General features: G+C 43.9%; 1 protein-coding gene across 1 annotated transcript; it reads left to right on the forward strand.

Moving 5' to 3' along the window:
* Window positions 1-185: 185 nt before the first annotated feature.
* On the forward strand, window positions 186-16003 carry LOC121547062 (ubiquitin domain-containing protein 1). Its single transcript, XM_041858159.2, has 4 exons — window positions 186-270; window positions 832-973; window positions 13917-14144; window positions 14582-16003. The coding sequence occupies exons 2-4, from the start codon at window positions 886-888 to the stop codon at window positions 14962-14964; spliced, it is 699 nt and encodes a 232-aa protein (XP_041714093.1). The 5' UTR covers window positions 186-270; window positions 832-885; the 3' UTR covers window positions 14965-16003.
* Window positions 16004-16361: the final 358 nt, after the last annotated feature.

The raw sequence follows: 16361 nt of genomic DNA on the forward strand, positions 1-16361 counted from the left end.
CTGTTTGTTGTGGAAGTTTCCATGTGCATATTCCAAAGACAACTTTGTATGTTGGAAATCTTCCATTGTATTTATTATTTGGCTAATCATTTGGCAGTTCATTTGGAGCAAGGTTGAGGACTTTCAATTGTTCGAAAGGTGCTCCCTGTAGTCGTGACGTACAATAATTTGACCCCCCCCACGAGCACGCGCAGGCGTAAAAAGTTAGTGTTGCAATCTGCACCAGAAAGGGTAGGGGGATTTAAAACCAGACTGAGAAAAATGAGAAAGGTTTGAAATTCTCCACGGCGTTAAACTGAGAGCCATATCCACAATGAAACGTATTATCTAAGTTAGCTAGATATCTGTTTAGAATATTTACGTGGACGCGAGTGCATAAAAGTTTGCTTACTAATTTTAGCTAGCTAGCTTGCTAACTGTCTCGGGCAGCGACGCCTGGCAGTGAGCTTGCTAGTAAATTGCTTCATTGTTGGCTACAAAGATAGCTATCACGCTAACTTGTCTACATTTGTATTTATAGAGGAATATCTAGTGTTTAACTAATATAATCCATTATTGTTGACATTAGATTATATTTATCAAATTTAGCTTGCTAGCCATTCTGCACGTCACTACTCATTTTGGAACGTTGGATCACATCAAACAATAATTAAACGGAGATAGCTAACTTACTATCTAGCATGTTAGCACGCTAGCTAGCTCTTCCGTGCTTGCTAGCTAGTTGTTAGCACATTCCCTCCAACGTTACTTTGTGGATTGTTCTATCAAGAGAAGCAACTTGACCTCGTTAATTTTGTACAGTGGATCTATATCTATTTGTTTTGCAACCAGCTAGCAGTTGGCTAATGATGGGGCCCCGACATAGTTAGCCAACTGATAATAATCATGGGAGGATGTGTTGGGAGAGAACGCGAGGACACACAGGGCCACGGTTCATCCAGGAGCGGTGGAAGGACACACCGAAAACGTGGAGGTAAATTAACGAGTATTCGTTTGGTTGTCTGAGTGCATCGAATACAAACCTAGTTCATCACATTGCATAGTAAATGTTTACCGGATACTAATTACATGGGTATGGCACTACAATGCACTCCCCAGTGCAATAATACTGGCCAATAGGATTTCCTCCTTAGGTTCTCAAGTGTATCCAATAGTACCACAAGAGTCAGAATTCCCATAAAACCTAGCGGTCAAACAAGGAAATGGTTCTGATCGTTTTTCCACCATTCATTTTTCCCATAGGGGATTTTAGAAACACTTAGTTAAAATAAGGGCTGTGTTTCGTGTAGGCTTACCCTGGCGTGACGTTTTGCTAACCTTGTAAGTCGCTCTAGGGAAAGGTGACTTGTTAATATATTCAACTGTATTTACCCCCCAAAAATGACATAGTAATTAGTTGCTAATATGGCTATCATAAAGAACTACAAATGCCTTGATGATCTGGACAAGACTGCCGAATTGAGGCAAAGGTAAGAAACTCTGGATTAACTATCTTATGTTAGCTACGTTTAGTAATTAATAAAGCAAAGGTGTCAGCTAGAGATGACGTGCAGGAGCTTGCAGGGATTTGTAGTCTTGCAATTACATTTTAGTCATTTAGCAGACGCTCTTATCCAGAGCGACTTACAGTTAGTGAGTGTATACATATTTTTTCTTCTTCTTCATACTGGCCCCCCGTGGGAATCGAACCCACAACCCTGCCGTTGCAAGCGCCATGCTCTACCAACTGAGCTACACGGGGCCCATGATGTCTACTTTGAATCTGAGAGTAAATATAGCCTAATACATTGATAAGTCACCTTGTCTGAGAAGATTTACATTGTTATCAAAACGTCACGCCAGGGTAAGCCTACATGAAACGCATCCCTTATTTTAAGTGGTTCTAAAACTTCCATATGGGTGAAAAATAATGGTGGAAAAACGATTGGAACCATTTCCCTGTTTGACCGCTAAATGTAATGGGTATTATGACACCTCCACTGTGGGGCTCTATGGACTGTGACCAAGAAACTGTAGGAGAAATGGTTCATTTCCCTTCCCCCATCTTGCAGGGCACAAATGGGAACAACATGAGTTACTTCCTCTTATCTCTCTACCAACCAATAGCTCTATAAATAGCTACCAACACAACTAGGCTACACCTGTTTTAAGAATACTGATTGGAATATGTCCGAAGATTGATCCACCCAGGACTCATCCATCAACATTGTGGAATATACATTGAGGGTACAAAACATTAGGAATACCTTCCTAATGTTGCATTGCTGCCCCCAGAACAGCCTCAATTTGACGGGGCATGGACTGGATGCTGGCCCATGTTGACTCCAATGCTTCCCACTGTTGTGTCAAGTTGGCTGGATGTCCTTTGGGTGGTGGACCATTCTTGATACACACGGGTAACTGTTGAGCCTGAAAAACCCAGCAGCATTGCAATTATTGACACACTCAAACCAGTGCGCCTGGCACCTACCATACCCTGTTCAAAGGCACTAAAATATTTTCTTGCCCATTCACCTTCTGAATGGCACACATACACAATCCATGTCCCAAGGCTTAAAAAATATTATTTGTCTGGTCTCCTCCCCTTCAGCTACACTGGTTTTGAAGTGGATTTAACAAGTGACATCAAAAAGGGATCGTTCACCTGGATTCAATCCAGCGTTCACCTGGATTCACCCTGATGACTCGGTGGTGCGCGATGCGTACAAGGCAAGCAGGTACGAGCTCTGCAAATCCTTTAGGCACGCAAAAAGACAATACAAACTCAAACTTGAATCGATGTTCGACAACTCAGACTCGTGATGCATGTGGCAAGGACTACAGGCTATCACGGCACCACAAAGGCAAATCCAGCTGTGTGATGCCCACTGACGCCTCCCTCCCAGACGAGCTTAACACATTCTCTGCTCGCTTTAAGGCAGACGATACCGAGCCATCCAGGAAGGCTCTCGCTCCTCCGGATGACCAGACGCTTTTGCGCTTCGAGGCTGATGTGAGGAACTCTGAAATCTCACAAATGACTATCGCCCTGCACATGCACCCCTGTCATCATGAAGTGCTTCGGGAGGCTGGTCATGGCCTGCATCAAGGTCAGCATGCCGGGCACACTGGACCCACTTCAATTTGCCTACTGCTTCAACAGATCCACAGAAGATGCCATTTCCATCGCTATTCACACAGCCCTAACACATCTGGACAAGATGAACACCTATGTGAGAATGCTGTTCATTGACTACAGCTCAGCATGCAACACTATTGTTCCCTCCAAGGACTTCCTGACGGGCAGACCATAGGCTGTGAGGATTGATAACAACACCTCCTCCACACTGACTCTTAACACAAGGGCCCCCCAGGGGTGTGTCCTCTGCCCTCTGCTGTACTCCCTGTTCACCCACGACTGCGTGGCTTTGCACGACACCAACTCCATCAAGTTTGCTGAAGAAACCACGATTGTAAGCCTGATGACCAACAACGAGTCAGTCTATAGGGAGGATGTAACCGAACTGGCATTGTGGGACAGCAACCTCTTCCCCCAACGTCAGCAGAACAAAATACTTGATTGTTGACTTCAGGAAGCAGAGGAGGGAACACACCTCGATCCACATCAACGGGACTGCGGTAGTTTTAAGTTCCTCTGCATCTACATCACAGACCATGGACCAACACCACCACTCTTGTCAAGAGGGTGCAACAGCACCTCTACTTCCTAAGGCGGCTGAAGACATTTGTCATGCCACCTCGGGTCCTCTCCAAATACTACCACTGCACCATCGAGAGCATCTTGATCAGTTGCATCACAGCCTGGTACTGGAATTGCTCCGTCCACGACTGCAAGGCCCTGCAGCAGGTGGTGAAGATGACCCAGTATATCACTCGGGCTGTGTTTCTACCCATCCAGGACATCTACTTGAAACGGTGCCTGAGGAAGTCCCGAAGCATCATTAAGTCCCCACACACCCCAGCCACGAGCTGTTCACTCTCTTACCGTCGGGAAGACAGGAACTGTTGTAGAAACTATCTACAAGACATCAGACTTCATGGTGTAGAGGCATTTTTAAGGCACTTTTCTGCAATTCTACACTTCTCCATGGACTTGAGATACATGTTTGCAGTTTTAAAGCAAATTTCCTGCGGTTATACATATTCTGCCATGTTGAGAGAAACATTTGCAGTTTTAAAACTAATTTCCTGCAATACTATGCATTTTGCCATGGCTAATGCTGTGTTTTTTTGCTCAAACATAACAAAATTAAAGGGAAACTTTGGGATTTTGTCAATGAGGCCCTTTTATTTACTTCCCCAGAGATTGGAATTTGCATAGGCTGTGGGTGGCTTTTGACAACTTATTTGGGATTCCTCATGTCTTACTCATTAGTAGGTTAAAGTTTGGTCCAAATCGGATGTTGGGTACTACAGTACCAGTCAAAAGTTTGGACACCTACTCATTCAAGGGTTTTTCTTTATTTGTACTATTTTCTACATTGTAGAATAATAGTGAAGACATCAAAACTATGAAATAACACACATGAAATCATGTGGTAACCAAAAAGCTCTTAAACAAATCAAAATGTTATATTTGAGATTCTTCAAAGTAGCCACCCTTTGCCTTGAAGACGGTTTTGCACACTCTTGGCATTCTCTCAACCAGCATCATGAGGAATGCTTTTCCAACAGTCTTGAAGGAGTTCCCACATATGCTGAGCACTTGTTGGCCGCTTCTCCTTCAATCTGCAGTCCAACTCATCCCAAACCTTCTCAATTGGGTTGAGGTCGGGTGTTGTGGAGGCCTGGTCATCTGATGCAGCACTCCATCACTCTCCTTCTTGGTCAAATAGCCCTTACACAGCCTGGAGGTGTTTTTTGGGTCATTATCTTGTTGAAAAACAAATGGTAGTCCCACTAAACGCAAACCAGATGGGATGGCGTATCGCTGCAGAATGCTTTGGTAGCCATGCTGGTTAAGTGTGCCTTTTAAATTCTAAATAAATCACTGACAGCGTCACCAGCAAAGCACCCCCACACCACCACCTCCATGCTTCATGGTGGGAACCACACATGCGGAGATCATCCGTTCACCTACTCTGCGTCTCACAAAGACACAGCGGTTGGAACCAAAAATCTGAAATTTGGACTCATCAGACCAAAAGACAGATTTCCACCGGTCTAATGTCCATTGCTCGTCTTTCTTGGCCCAAGCAGGTCTCTTCTTATTGGTGTCCTTTAGTAGTGGTTTCTTTGATCTTAGATCAAATTAAATTTCAACAAAATAATGTTTCGGTAATGCCAATCTTACCTGTTTCTAACTACAGAAACAATTTCAGAACAATCTGAGATGGTCTGTGTCATGGCTTGCTGAAATTACATGGAACGTCTCCACAGTTTTGGCCCAAACCTAGTTTTGACTTTAATAGAATGTATTCCTACATGGCAGTACTGTATATGAAAGGGATACTTCCTAGTCTTGCGGATATGCTTTTCAGCTCTGTTGGTTCACGGCTGAAATTGGCCTACTTCAATGTTGACATTGCAGAGGTGAAAGCAGGCTGTAGGCCTCTAGGCACAGAAATCCCTGTATTTATTAGTATCAGGGGAGGGGAGGAGCTATGATTGTAACTTAATTTGCACTCAAGATTATGCTTTCTGACAGCCTGTAGCGGTGGGCTATTTCTTCATGTCCTGAAACAATATGAAAAGTAATGTTCTTTAATGCAATAATGTCTGTAAAATGCATTTTACCAACTCCCCAGTGTGGTGTTATCTACCCCTTCATAACTTCAACCCATTTAACAACTTTTTACAACTTTTACAAGCCCCACATGAGGAGCACACCCTGCTATTGCATCATGTGGCTGCAATGTTTCTCCAATGCTGTGGCAACATTGATTCACGATGGGTTAGAGAGGAGATACTCCCTGGCCTTCTCTGCAATATCTGCACACCTGCAAATAGGCCGTAAAACATTTCCAAACTATTTGCTAGATTGTGTTGCCAAATCGGATGTTAAAAACTGGTAATCAAGACTACACATTAGCCTAGCCTATTCATTTTTTCCAGAGTCCTAGTCTAGGCTAAAGTTCCTTCAGAAAGTATTCATACCTCTTGACTTGTTTCACATTTACAGCCTGAATTCAAAATGGATACAATTGTTTTATTTTACCTCGCCCATCTACACACACTATCCCATAATGCCCAAGTGAAAACAAGTTTAGGCATTTTTGCCAATTTTTGAAAAATGAAATACAGAAATATCTAATTCACACCCGTGAGTTAATACATGTTAGAATCACCTTTGGCAGCGATTACAGATATTAGTCTTTCTGGGTAAGTCTCTAAGAGCTTTGCACACCTGGATTGTATAGTATTTGCCCATTTATTATTTTCAAAATTCTCCAAGCACTGTCAAATTGGTTGTTGATCATTGCTAGACAACCATTTAAGTCTTGCCATAGATTTTCAAGTAGATTTAAGTCAAAATTGTAACTCGGCCACTCGGGAACATTCCCTGTCTTCTGTGTAAGCAACTCCAGTGTAGACTTTCCTGCTGAAATCTCCCAGTGTCTGATGGAAAGCGGACTGAACCAGGTTTTCCTCTAGGATTTTTCTTTTGTTTCTTTTTTTTTCTACTGAAAAGCTCCCCAGTCCTTTTAATGATTACAAGCATACCCATAACTGATGTTCCCAAAAAAAACACAAAAACATCTGCACTGAGCAAATTTCAGGTATACTTTAGTGCCTTGTTGCAAACAGGATGCATGTTTTGAAATATATTTTATTCTGTACAGGCTTCCTCCTTTTCACTCTGTCAATTAGGTTAGTATTGTGGAGTAACTACAATGTTGCTCCATCCTCAGTTGTCTCCTATCACAGCCATTAAACTCTGCAACTGTTTTAAAGTCACCATTGGCCTCATGGTGAAATCCCTGTGTGGTTCTCTTCCTCTCCGGCAACTGAGTTAGGAAGGACGCCTGTATCTCTGTACACTCTAAAAATAAAAGGTTCCTGGAGTATCCTTTAGGGATTCTTCAAATTGAAACTGTGGGGGAACCCCTGTAAGTTCGAAGAACACTTTAAAAGGGTTCTTCAAAGAACCCCTTTTAATTGATCCTCAAATAACCTTTTGAACAACCTTTTGGGGTTCATTTTTGAACTACCCCCCTATTATTGTTGTTATTAATTAATAATAATACGCATAACACAATTTTAGTTGTCAGTGTTTATCATTTTAGTAGCAAAGCAGAATAAAAAAAATTATATATATATGAGGTAAACTCCCAGCAGAGCCCCAAGTCCAATGGGTATATCCTCTGGTGTGTATAACCTCTGGCGTTGATGTTCTCCGTATCCATAGCCAGAATGATTTTACAGTGCATGGGGATCGAACAGGTTTCCTGTTATATTCATCAGAGGTGTAGGGAGGGTGAAGTCTGTGAGTCCAAACAATTGTCATTATACAGATGATTAACAAAACATGCACCCAACAGTATTCATACCTTGGTTTATGTGGTAAATGTGAATGGAAAAACTGTTTTGATAATGGTTTTCATACACATACCTTGTCCATAATGTAGAGGCCTGTGGGATTTTCTTTGAAGAGGTAAGGGAGGAGGATGGTACATGTGATCTGCATAACATACCAATTCACTTACAAATAATTATATATGTAGGGTACAGAGATGAGGTAGTCATTAAAATATGTTAAACACTATTATTGCAGACAATGTGTCCATGCCACTTATGTGACTTGTTAAGCAAATTGTTACTTGTGAACTTATTTAGGCTTGCTATAACAAAAGGGTTGAATACTTATTGACTCCACTTTGACATGTGTAGGCCAGTGACCAAAAATCTCAATTTGATACATGTTAAATTCAGGCTGTAGCACAACAAAATGTGGAAAAAGTCAGTCAAGGGGCGTAAATACTTTCTGAAGGCACTGTAAATGATGACTGGAAAGTCTTCGTCCATTTTCCCAAGACTTAGCCTGTATGTGGAGTTGAACATGTATTGTGTCCCTTACAACGTCATATAGTGTTGCACACCCCTGTGTGCTGCCTGATCCAACAGCTCTCGTAGACTCGTCCACCACTATACCTGAGTGCTAGTAGGAAGACCCAACATTACACTGCACTACCTACAAATCATACAGTGTGTCCTCCCGATTAGTTACTCCTTGTAAGCTGCCTGCACTATAAATAATTTGTTTGGAGGAAAGGCGACCTTTTAGATACTTGGCAACTGTCTTTGTTGCTTAGCCTGCTTGACAATGAAGACCAGAGAGACCTCTGACTAGTCATTTTAGGACCACAATCGCCGGCTCAGCATTCTCCCTCCTTTGAACCTTTAAATGCTTGCTCGGTTGCTAGCGAACTTGGGTTAGACCTGTTTAGTACCTGCGACAGACTGAGCCGAAGTCGCACTCCGGTGCCGACTTTAAAACTCAGCTGCTCAGTTTGGCACCATGTCCTGGGAGACCGGGACCCTCCTCTCTATGCCATTCTGAGAGCTTCTTGTCAGCTGTCTGCCTGCGTCCAATTAAGCCCTCTCTTAGGTTATGTGGTAGAGACACAGCCAGGATGCATTTTAGAGGCACTGTGTGCTGGGCCAGGCTGGTGGTGAAGGACCACTTTAACACAGATGCTGAAAAGTGTTTTCCTGGGAAGGCTGCCCCGATTAGGTGTGCAATGCTAATTCAATGCTAAGCATGGCAAATGTTTCAGATGTACATGTGCAGTACTGTCTGCATGCTCTAATTATATGTTTTGGGGGGGGTCACTGGCAATGTAGGGATAACTTCTCCAGACGGGCAGGCCCAAACAATCCGTAAATGTCTTATTAACTGTTGTATCAGTGCCAAGTGAGACGTTTGGAGAATAGGAATGCACAACTCCCATATTTAGTGTGTTGCAACTTCTGTCGCACTGTGTACATAATCTGGACCGGGAATGGCACAGAAAGGGAAATATTCAGGCACTCTGTTATTGTCCAAACAACTCCAATGTATGCTCGGAATGCCTCCTTTGCTCTGTCATGCAAATGTACAGAGCCTAGATTGCTCTGGTCTGTGTTTTATGGCTCACCTGGCTGCCCTGATTCTGGCAGAGAGGGTATGACTTTGTTATGATGATGACGAGTAATGGATTATAGCTATAGGTGTATTAGTCTCCATGGATTAACTAACGCTGCAAAGGCAGGCTGTGGCATAGCCAGAGCAACGTAATATGGATCAGCTTCCAGAGTATCTTTGTAGGGCAGTTTTAAGGGCTCTAGCGTTTTCATTTGTCTAGTACACCTAGCAATATGGTATTATGACCTTATTGTACGGAAGCTATAGAATATCATATAATGTCGTCATGATATACCAGGCATTGACACCACAACATTTTTGCTCTAGCTTTGCCCATGGTAATGGCTGCCCCCCATTGTCTAAGCCCCCTCAAACATTATTTTAATAGGTATTATTCACCTTGCCTCAAATCAATGTTTTTGTATAAATATTAATGACTTCATCAAATGAATGGTTGCTGGTATTGAAGTCTTGTTAGGTAATAGGCTATCTACTATCTAGTCTATTCTACTTGAAAATGTGGAATAGAAAGCGCTTGCAGCCAACAGTTGGAGGAAGTAAAAGTGTCTGAATTGGGGCCTTTGCAGAAGTGATGTGGGACACCCCTTGGCCTATCATGTCTCCCAGAATCGTCTACACTTGACAGGCCAGACATAGTGCATTCGGAAAGTATTCAGACCCCGTGACTTTTTCCACATTTTTGTTACGTTACAGCCTTGTTCTAAATTTGATTAAATAGTTTTTTCCCCCTCAATCTACACACAATACCCCATAATGACAAAGCAAAAACAGGTTTTAGATTTGTTTGCAAATGTATTAATAATAAAAAACTGATCACATTTACTTAAGTATTCAGACCCTTTACTCAATACTTTGTTGAAGCATGATGTTACAAGCTTGGCACGCCTGTATTTGGGGAGTTTCTCCCATTCTTCTCTGCAGATCCTCTTAAGCTCTGTCAGGTGGATGGGGAGCGTCGCTGGACAGCTATTTTCAGGTCTCTCCAGATGTTAGATTGGGTTCAAGTCCGGGCTCTGGCTGGGCAACTCAAGGACATTCAGAGACTTGTCCCGAAGCCACTCCTGCGTTGTCTTGGCTGTGTGCTTAGGGTCATTGTCCTGTTGGAAGGTGAACCTTCGCCCCAGTCTGAGGTCCTGAGCGCTCTGGAGGGATGGTGCCAACTTTCCTCCAGACGTGACGCTTTGCATTCAGGCCAAAGAGTTCAATCGTTTCATCAGACCAGATAATCTTGTTTCTCATGGTCTGAGAGTCCTTTAGGTGCCTTTTGGCAAACTCTAAGCGGGCTGTCGTGCCTTTTACTGAGGAGTGGCTTCGGTCTGGACAATCTACCATAAAGGCCTGATTTGGTGGAGTGCTGCAGAGATGGTTGCCCTTCTGGAAGGTTCTCCCATCTCCACAGATGAACTCTGAAGATCTGTCAGAGTGGCCATCGGGTTCTTGGTCACCTCCTTGACCAATGCTCTTCTCCCCCGATTGCTCAGTTTGGCCAGGCGGACAGTTCTAGGAAGAGTCTTGGTGGTTCCCAACTTCTTTCATTTAAGAATGATGGAGGCCACTGTGTTCTTTGATCTTCAATGCTGCAGAAATGTTTTGGGACCCTTCCCCAGATCTGTGCCTCGACACAGTCCTGTCTCGGAGCGCTACGGACAATTCCTTTGACTTCATGGCTTAGTTTTTGCTCTGACATGCACTGTCAACTGTGGGACCTTATATAGACAGGTGTGTGCCTTTCCAGATCATGTCCAATCAATTGAATTTACCACAGGTGGACTCCAATCAAGTTGTAGAAACATCTCAAGGATGATCAATGGAAACAGAATGCACCTGAGCTCAATTGAGTCTCATAGCAAAGGGTCTGAATACTTATGTAAATAAGGTTATTTGCTGCTACAAGACCATGGTGCTTGCCTACGGAGCTGTGAGGGGAACGGCACCTCCGTACCTTCAGGCTCGGATCAGTCCCTACACCCAAACGAGGGCACTGCATTCATCCACCTCTGGCCTGCTGGCTCCCCTACCTCTGCGGAAGCATAGTTCCCGCTCAGCCCAGTCAAAACTGTTCGCTGCTCTGGCACCCCAATGGTGGAACAAGCTCCCTCACGACGCCAGGACAGCGGAGTCACTCACCACCTTCCGGAGACATTTGAAACCCCACCTCTTTAAGGAATACCTGGGATAAGATAAAGTAATCCTTCTACCCCCCCCCAAAAAAAAAAAAAATACATTGTAAAGTGGTTATTACATTTACATTTACATTTTAGTCATTTAGCAGACGCTCTTATCCAGAGCGACTTACATTATCATTTTTTTTTCTTTCATACTGGCCCCCATGGGAATTGAACCCACAACCCTGGCGTTGCAGAACGCCATGCTCTACATCCCTGCCGGCCATTCCCTCCCCCTACCCTGGACGACGCTGGGCCAATTGTGCGCCGCCCCATGGGTCTCCCGGTCGTGGCCGGGCTACAACAGAGCCTGGATTCGAACCAGGATCTCTAGTGGCACAGCTAGCACTGCGATGCAGTGCCTTAGACCACTGCGCCACTCGGGCCACCACTGGCTATAAGGTGAATGCACCTATTTGGATAAGAGCGTCTGCTAAATGACGTAAATGTAAATGTTATTTCTGTTTATTTTTATTAAATTTGCAAAAATGTCTAAACCTGTTTTTGGTTTTTCATTATGGGGTATTGTATGTAGATAATTTAATCAATTTCAGAAGAAAGCTGTAACGTAACAACATTTGGAAAAAGTGAATGGGTCTGAATACTTTCCACATGCACTGTATGCAGCAGACATTCCCTATCAGGTGCTAGATTTATATAGCCAGCGATGTGCAAAGTACACCATGCCCCCATACCCAGATGTTAACATGTTTATTACATGTGGATGCCCTTGCCTGGGATCTAACTTTGGGAGTTGTTGAAAACAAGTATGTATAACTTAACCACAGAGTTTATAAACCCAGAGGGGCAACATTATGAGACTTCCGAGAATTCTTGCAAAACATACCAAGCAGACCAGGCCGGGGTTTGGGGTTGGAGAAGTCAATGAGAGAAGAGACATTCTTCCTTAGTTGTTCATTTTCTCAAAATCTAAATGCAAAACCTGGATTCAAGCCAACGTCTTAAGTAGTTGAACATGTTATTACTCCAACCTTGTGAAAGTGACAAACTGACACGTTGTGATTTTAGTCAAAAACAACTTTATATCGAAGGAGTGCCTTTGATTTGACGGCCTGCACCATTAGACCCGGTGATGTGTTTCTGCGCATGAGCTTAACTAGCCGACGTCACCATGACATCGCCTTCAAGTGTGATCAGGGATTTCTATTGGAGAAGCAGTTTCTGCCCATCTTCATACTATAGTGTCTTTGACTTAACTGTATTGTGTAACCAGATTTTTCTGCCATTGAAATCCTTGAGTGGGCCGCCTAAGCGCTTTCTTGGGTCGCATAAGTCTAAACCGTGTAAATGCAAAAAGAAACAATCCCAGTTTTCGGGATGGAAAAACTCTTTCAGTGTGAACTTAAAACGACTAAAACCGATGAGGGTATGTAGAAAAGATAATCTATATATTTTTAAAAATCTAATCTTTGAGAACTAACATGATGACTAGACCGGGCGTGCGCTATTGCACCATGTTGATTTTGTCCATCCATATGCGATCAGGACACGCAGGTTGAAATATCAAAACGTACTCTGAACCAACTTAATTTGGGACAGGTTGAAATGCATGAAACATTCATGCAATTTAGCTAGCTAGCTTGCTGTTGGTAGCTAATTTGTCCTGGGATATAAACATTGGGTTGTTATTTTACCTGAAATGCACAAGGTCCTCTACTCTGACAATTAATCCACAGATAAAAGGGTAAACCTTGTTTCTAGTAATCTCTCCTTCAGTCTTCTTCTTCTTCCTTGGATGTTATATGGCGGTTGGCAACCAACTTTAAGGTGCATTACCACCACCAACTGGACTGGAGTGTGGACCTCAGTCCATCTTTCAATCACCCACGTGGGTATCTCCTCCTAAAAACTAATGAGGAGATGGGAGAGGCAAGACTTGCAGCGCGTCAAGCATCAACAATAGAACCAAGTTCTATTTTAGTGCCTGGCTATGCAGATGCGCATGAGCAGTTTGGATGAAATGATTGAAAAACATGTATGTGTAAATGTATTTTGCATCGCTCGTGCGTGTATCGCGAGTGGTGTGGTCTGCATGTTACAATCACCAGAATAAAAGCTAGACAGTCAGGGAGAATAGAACATTCTGTAAACAATGAATTTAACAGTATAGATTATTTGAGCAAAATAACACTGCATTAACCATGGCAAAATGCATAGAATTAGAGGAAATTAGCTTTAAAACTGCAAACATTTCTCTCAGCTCCATGGAGAAATTTGTAGAATTGCTGGATTTTCTGTTGTTAAATTCAGCCACGCCCCCTGCCACGCCCACCACCTAAGCCGCTTTTGATCCAGAAAAAACCCTGGTAATGTGTAGGCTATAATGGGTATCGGCACAAGGGTTGGGCGGTATGCAGATTTTCATACTGTTCCTGTACCGTATCGGGGTATACGGTATTACCGTCGGTGCACACAATGCCCCCCCACCCCAGTGTATACGGTATACCACCCAAGCCTATATGGGATGCAACCCAGTATACTGTATATTGCCTGAGTAAGTGACTTAAACTCTACCTGTTTCAATGCAAACTGTGTAACAATATTGTGGCACATAGTCTATAGGTTGATCATGGGTAAAAAACATTCCTTTAAATAATACAGTATACACCTTATAACAATGTCATTTTTGTTGTTCCTCCCTGCAGGTCGCAATGAGCCTCTCAAGAAGGACAAGCACAAGTGGAAGAGTGACTACCCCATGACGGAGGGCCAGCTCCGCAGTAAGAGGGATGAGTTCTGGGACACGGCCCCGGCCTTCGAGGGACGCAAGGAGATATGGGACGCCCTGAAGGCGGCCACTGTGGCCCTGGAGTGCAACGACCACGAGCTGGCCCAGGCCATAGTGGATGGAGCCAGCATCACACTGCCTCACGGTGAGTACCACAGACAAGACCTGGTTCATGCCATGGTGAAGGAGCCAGTATTACACTGCAGAACTGTGATCTGGGGGAAGCTATGATACCTGGGGGCACGTTTGATTTTAGATTTTAGTCATTTAGCAGACGCTCTTATCCAGAGCGACTTACAGTTAGTGAGTGCATACATTTTTCATACTGGCCCCTCGTGGGAATCAAACCCACAACCATGGCGTTGGAAGCGCAATGCTCTACCAACTGAGTTACAGGAGGAACCTGAATAGACTGTCGGTACATTTGGTTTGGAACAATGGCGATATTACACCATGCTCTGTTTGGACAACTGTTAACCTGATAATAAAATCAGATTGTTTCTTTGATTCATGACAACTTCCTGTGCAGTTGTGAAATACCACATTTAACAACCAAACATGTTTTTCCTTTGTGTGTTCCAGGGTCCCTAACGGAGTGTTATGACGAGCTGGGTAACCGCTACCAGTTGCCCGTCTACTGCCTGGCCCCTCCAGTCAACCTGATCTCCGAGCGCAGCGATGAGGACCCCAGTGACAGCCCCGAGCCCACCGCTGCCCCCAAGAAGGAGTTCCAGCTCAAGGTGCGCCTTTCCACGGGCAAGGACCTGCGCCTTAGCGCCAGCATGGCCGACCCCATCGGGCAGCTGAAGAAGCAGCTGCAGGCCCAGGAGGACATCGACACGGCCCACCAGCGCTGGTTCTTCTCGGGCAAGCTGCTCACGGACAAGACCCGCCTGCAGGACACCAAGATCCAGAAGGACTTTGTCATCCAGGTCATCGTCAACCCACAGGCCCCCATTAACTAGGTCCCAGATGAGAGGAGGAGTGAAGAGGAGGGGTGATGAAGAGACCGGACTGGGTAAGAGGAACCCTGGATAATGGCTGTACCGCTGCGCTTTAAAACGGAGAGGTGTTTTTGGGGGAACAGAAGGGAGAGACTTTTCAATGTCTACCATTTTAAAGAGTGTGATATATTTTTGAATGTGTGACTTCTCTGTGGGAGGGTTGGTTGGTCAATTGATTGATCTAGCCAGACCAGACCACTCACTCTGAGAAGGGTTTTCTCTGTGTCACTCACCACACTAACTCTGGAGTCACACTGTCCTCTGAGCCCTCTACCCTCCCCCTGCAAAAATGACCCAACCCAAATCACAGCAGAAATGCCCTACAGATGTGAGACTGCAGGTGTGAACTGAATGGCACGTGCAAGGGGTCTGCGTCTGCACTAACGTTAACCAAGTGCCAATAGAAATCGCAGAGTCATTTGCATTGGTTGTAAAGCACATCTTTTTCTGCCCGATACTCTGGCATGGATTCCTACTATGATCCTCCCTCAAGTGAAATACAAACTATTTTTCTCATTCTTACTCTTAAATAAGCTTTTTTTGCACACTTGATTATACTTGCATAGTAGTTTGTGTGCCTTCAAGGACAAAAACAAAACAAAATCTCTAGTTTTACTGCTAAAGCCTTCTGTCTAGATTCAGGAATAATCTTTTCATAGATCTATAAAAATCATAAATACACTTCTGCCTTTTTCGATTATCTGTCTATCAGTTGTTGAAGTTCAGATGTACTGTGGTGTTTTCATGGATGTTTTCCACGTGTTGTCCCCCACCCCTATTTTTTTATGTACATGAAAAGTGAGTGATTTTAAAGAGCCCAGCCCTCGTATGCTGTGCCACATTACAATCCTGAGGTGAAATGTGAAGCTAACCATTTCAGAGCTATAGTGAAGATGATTGGAGAAAGCCTCTCTGTTTAATACTGTACTGAGTGTACAAAACATTAGAAACACCTTCCTAATACTGAGTTGTACCCCCTTTTGCCCTCAGAACAGCCTCAATTCGCCGGGGCATGGACTCTGCAAGTGTTCCGCAGGGATGCTGGCCCATGTTGACTCCAATGCTTTCCACAGTTGTTCAGATTGGCTTGATGTCCTTTTGGTGGTAGACCGTTCTTGATACACACAGGAAACTGTTGAGCGTGAACCCCAGCAGCGTTGCAGTTCTTGACACACTCAAACCGGTGCGCCTGGCACCTACTACCATACCCCGTTCAAAGGCACTTAAATATTTTGTCTTGCACATTCACCTTCTGAATGGCACACATACACAATCCATCTCTCAATTGTCTCGAGGCTTAAAGAAATCCTTCTTTAACCCGTCTCCTCCCCTTCATCTACACTGATTTGAAGTGGATT

Source organism: Coregonus clupeaformis, chromosome 31 (genome assembly GCF_020615455.1).
Source record: "Coregonus clupeaformis isolate EN_2021a chromosome 31, ASM2061545v1, whole genome shotgun sequence".
In the NCBI taxonomy this organism is placed as follows: domain Eukaryota; kingdom Metazoa; phylum Chordata; class Actinopteri; order Salmoniformes; family Salmonidae; genus Coregonus; species Coregonus clupeaformis.

Coding starts and splice junctions, on each gene's coding strand:
- LOC121547062 (XM_041858159.2), top strand. CDS start 886: ATGGGAGGATGTGTTGGGAGAGAACGCGAGGACACACAGGGCCACGGT. Junction 974..13,916: donor GACACACCGAAAACGTGGAG/GTAAATTAACGA, acceptor TCCTCCCTGCAG/GTCGCAATGAGCCTCTCAAG. Junction 14,145..14,581: donor CAGCATCACACTGCCTCACG/GTGAGTACCACA, acceptor TGTGTGTTCCAG/GGTCCCTAACGGAGTGTTAT.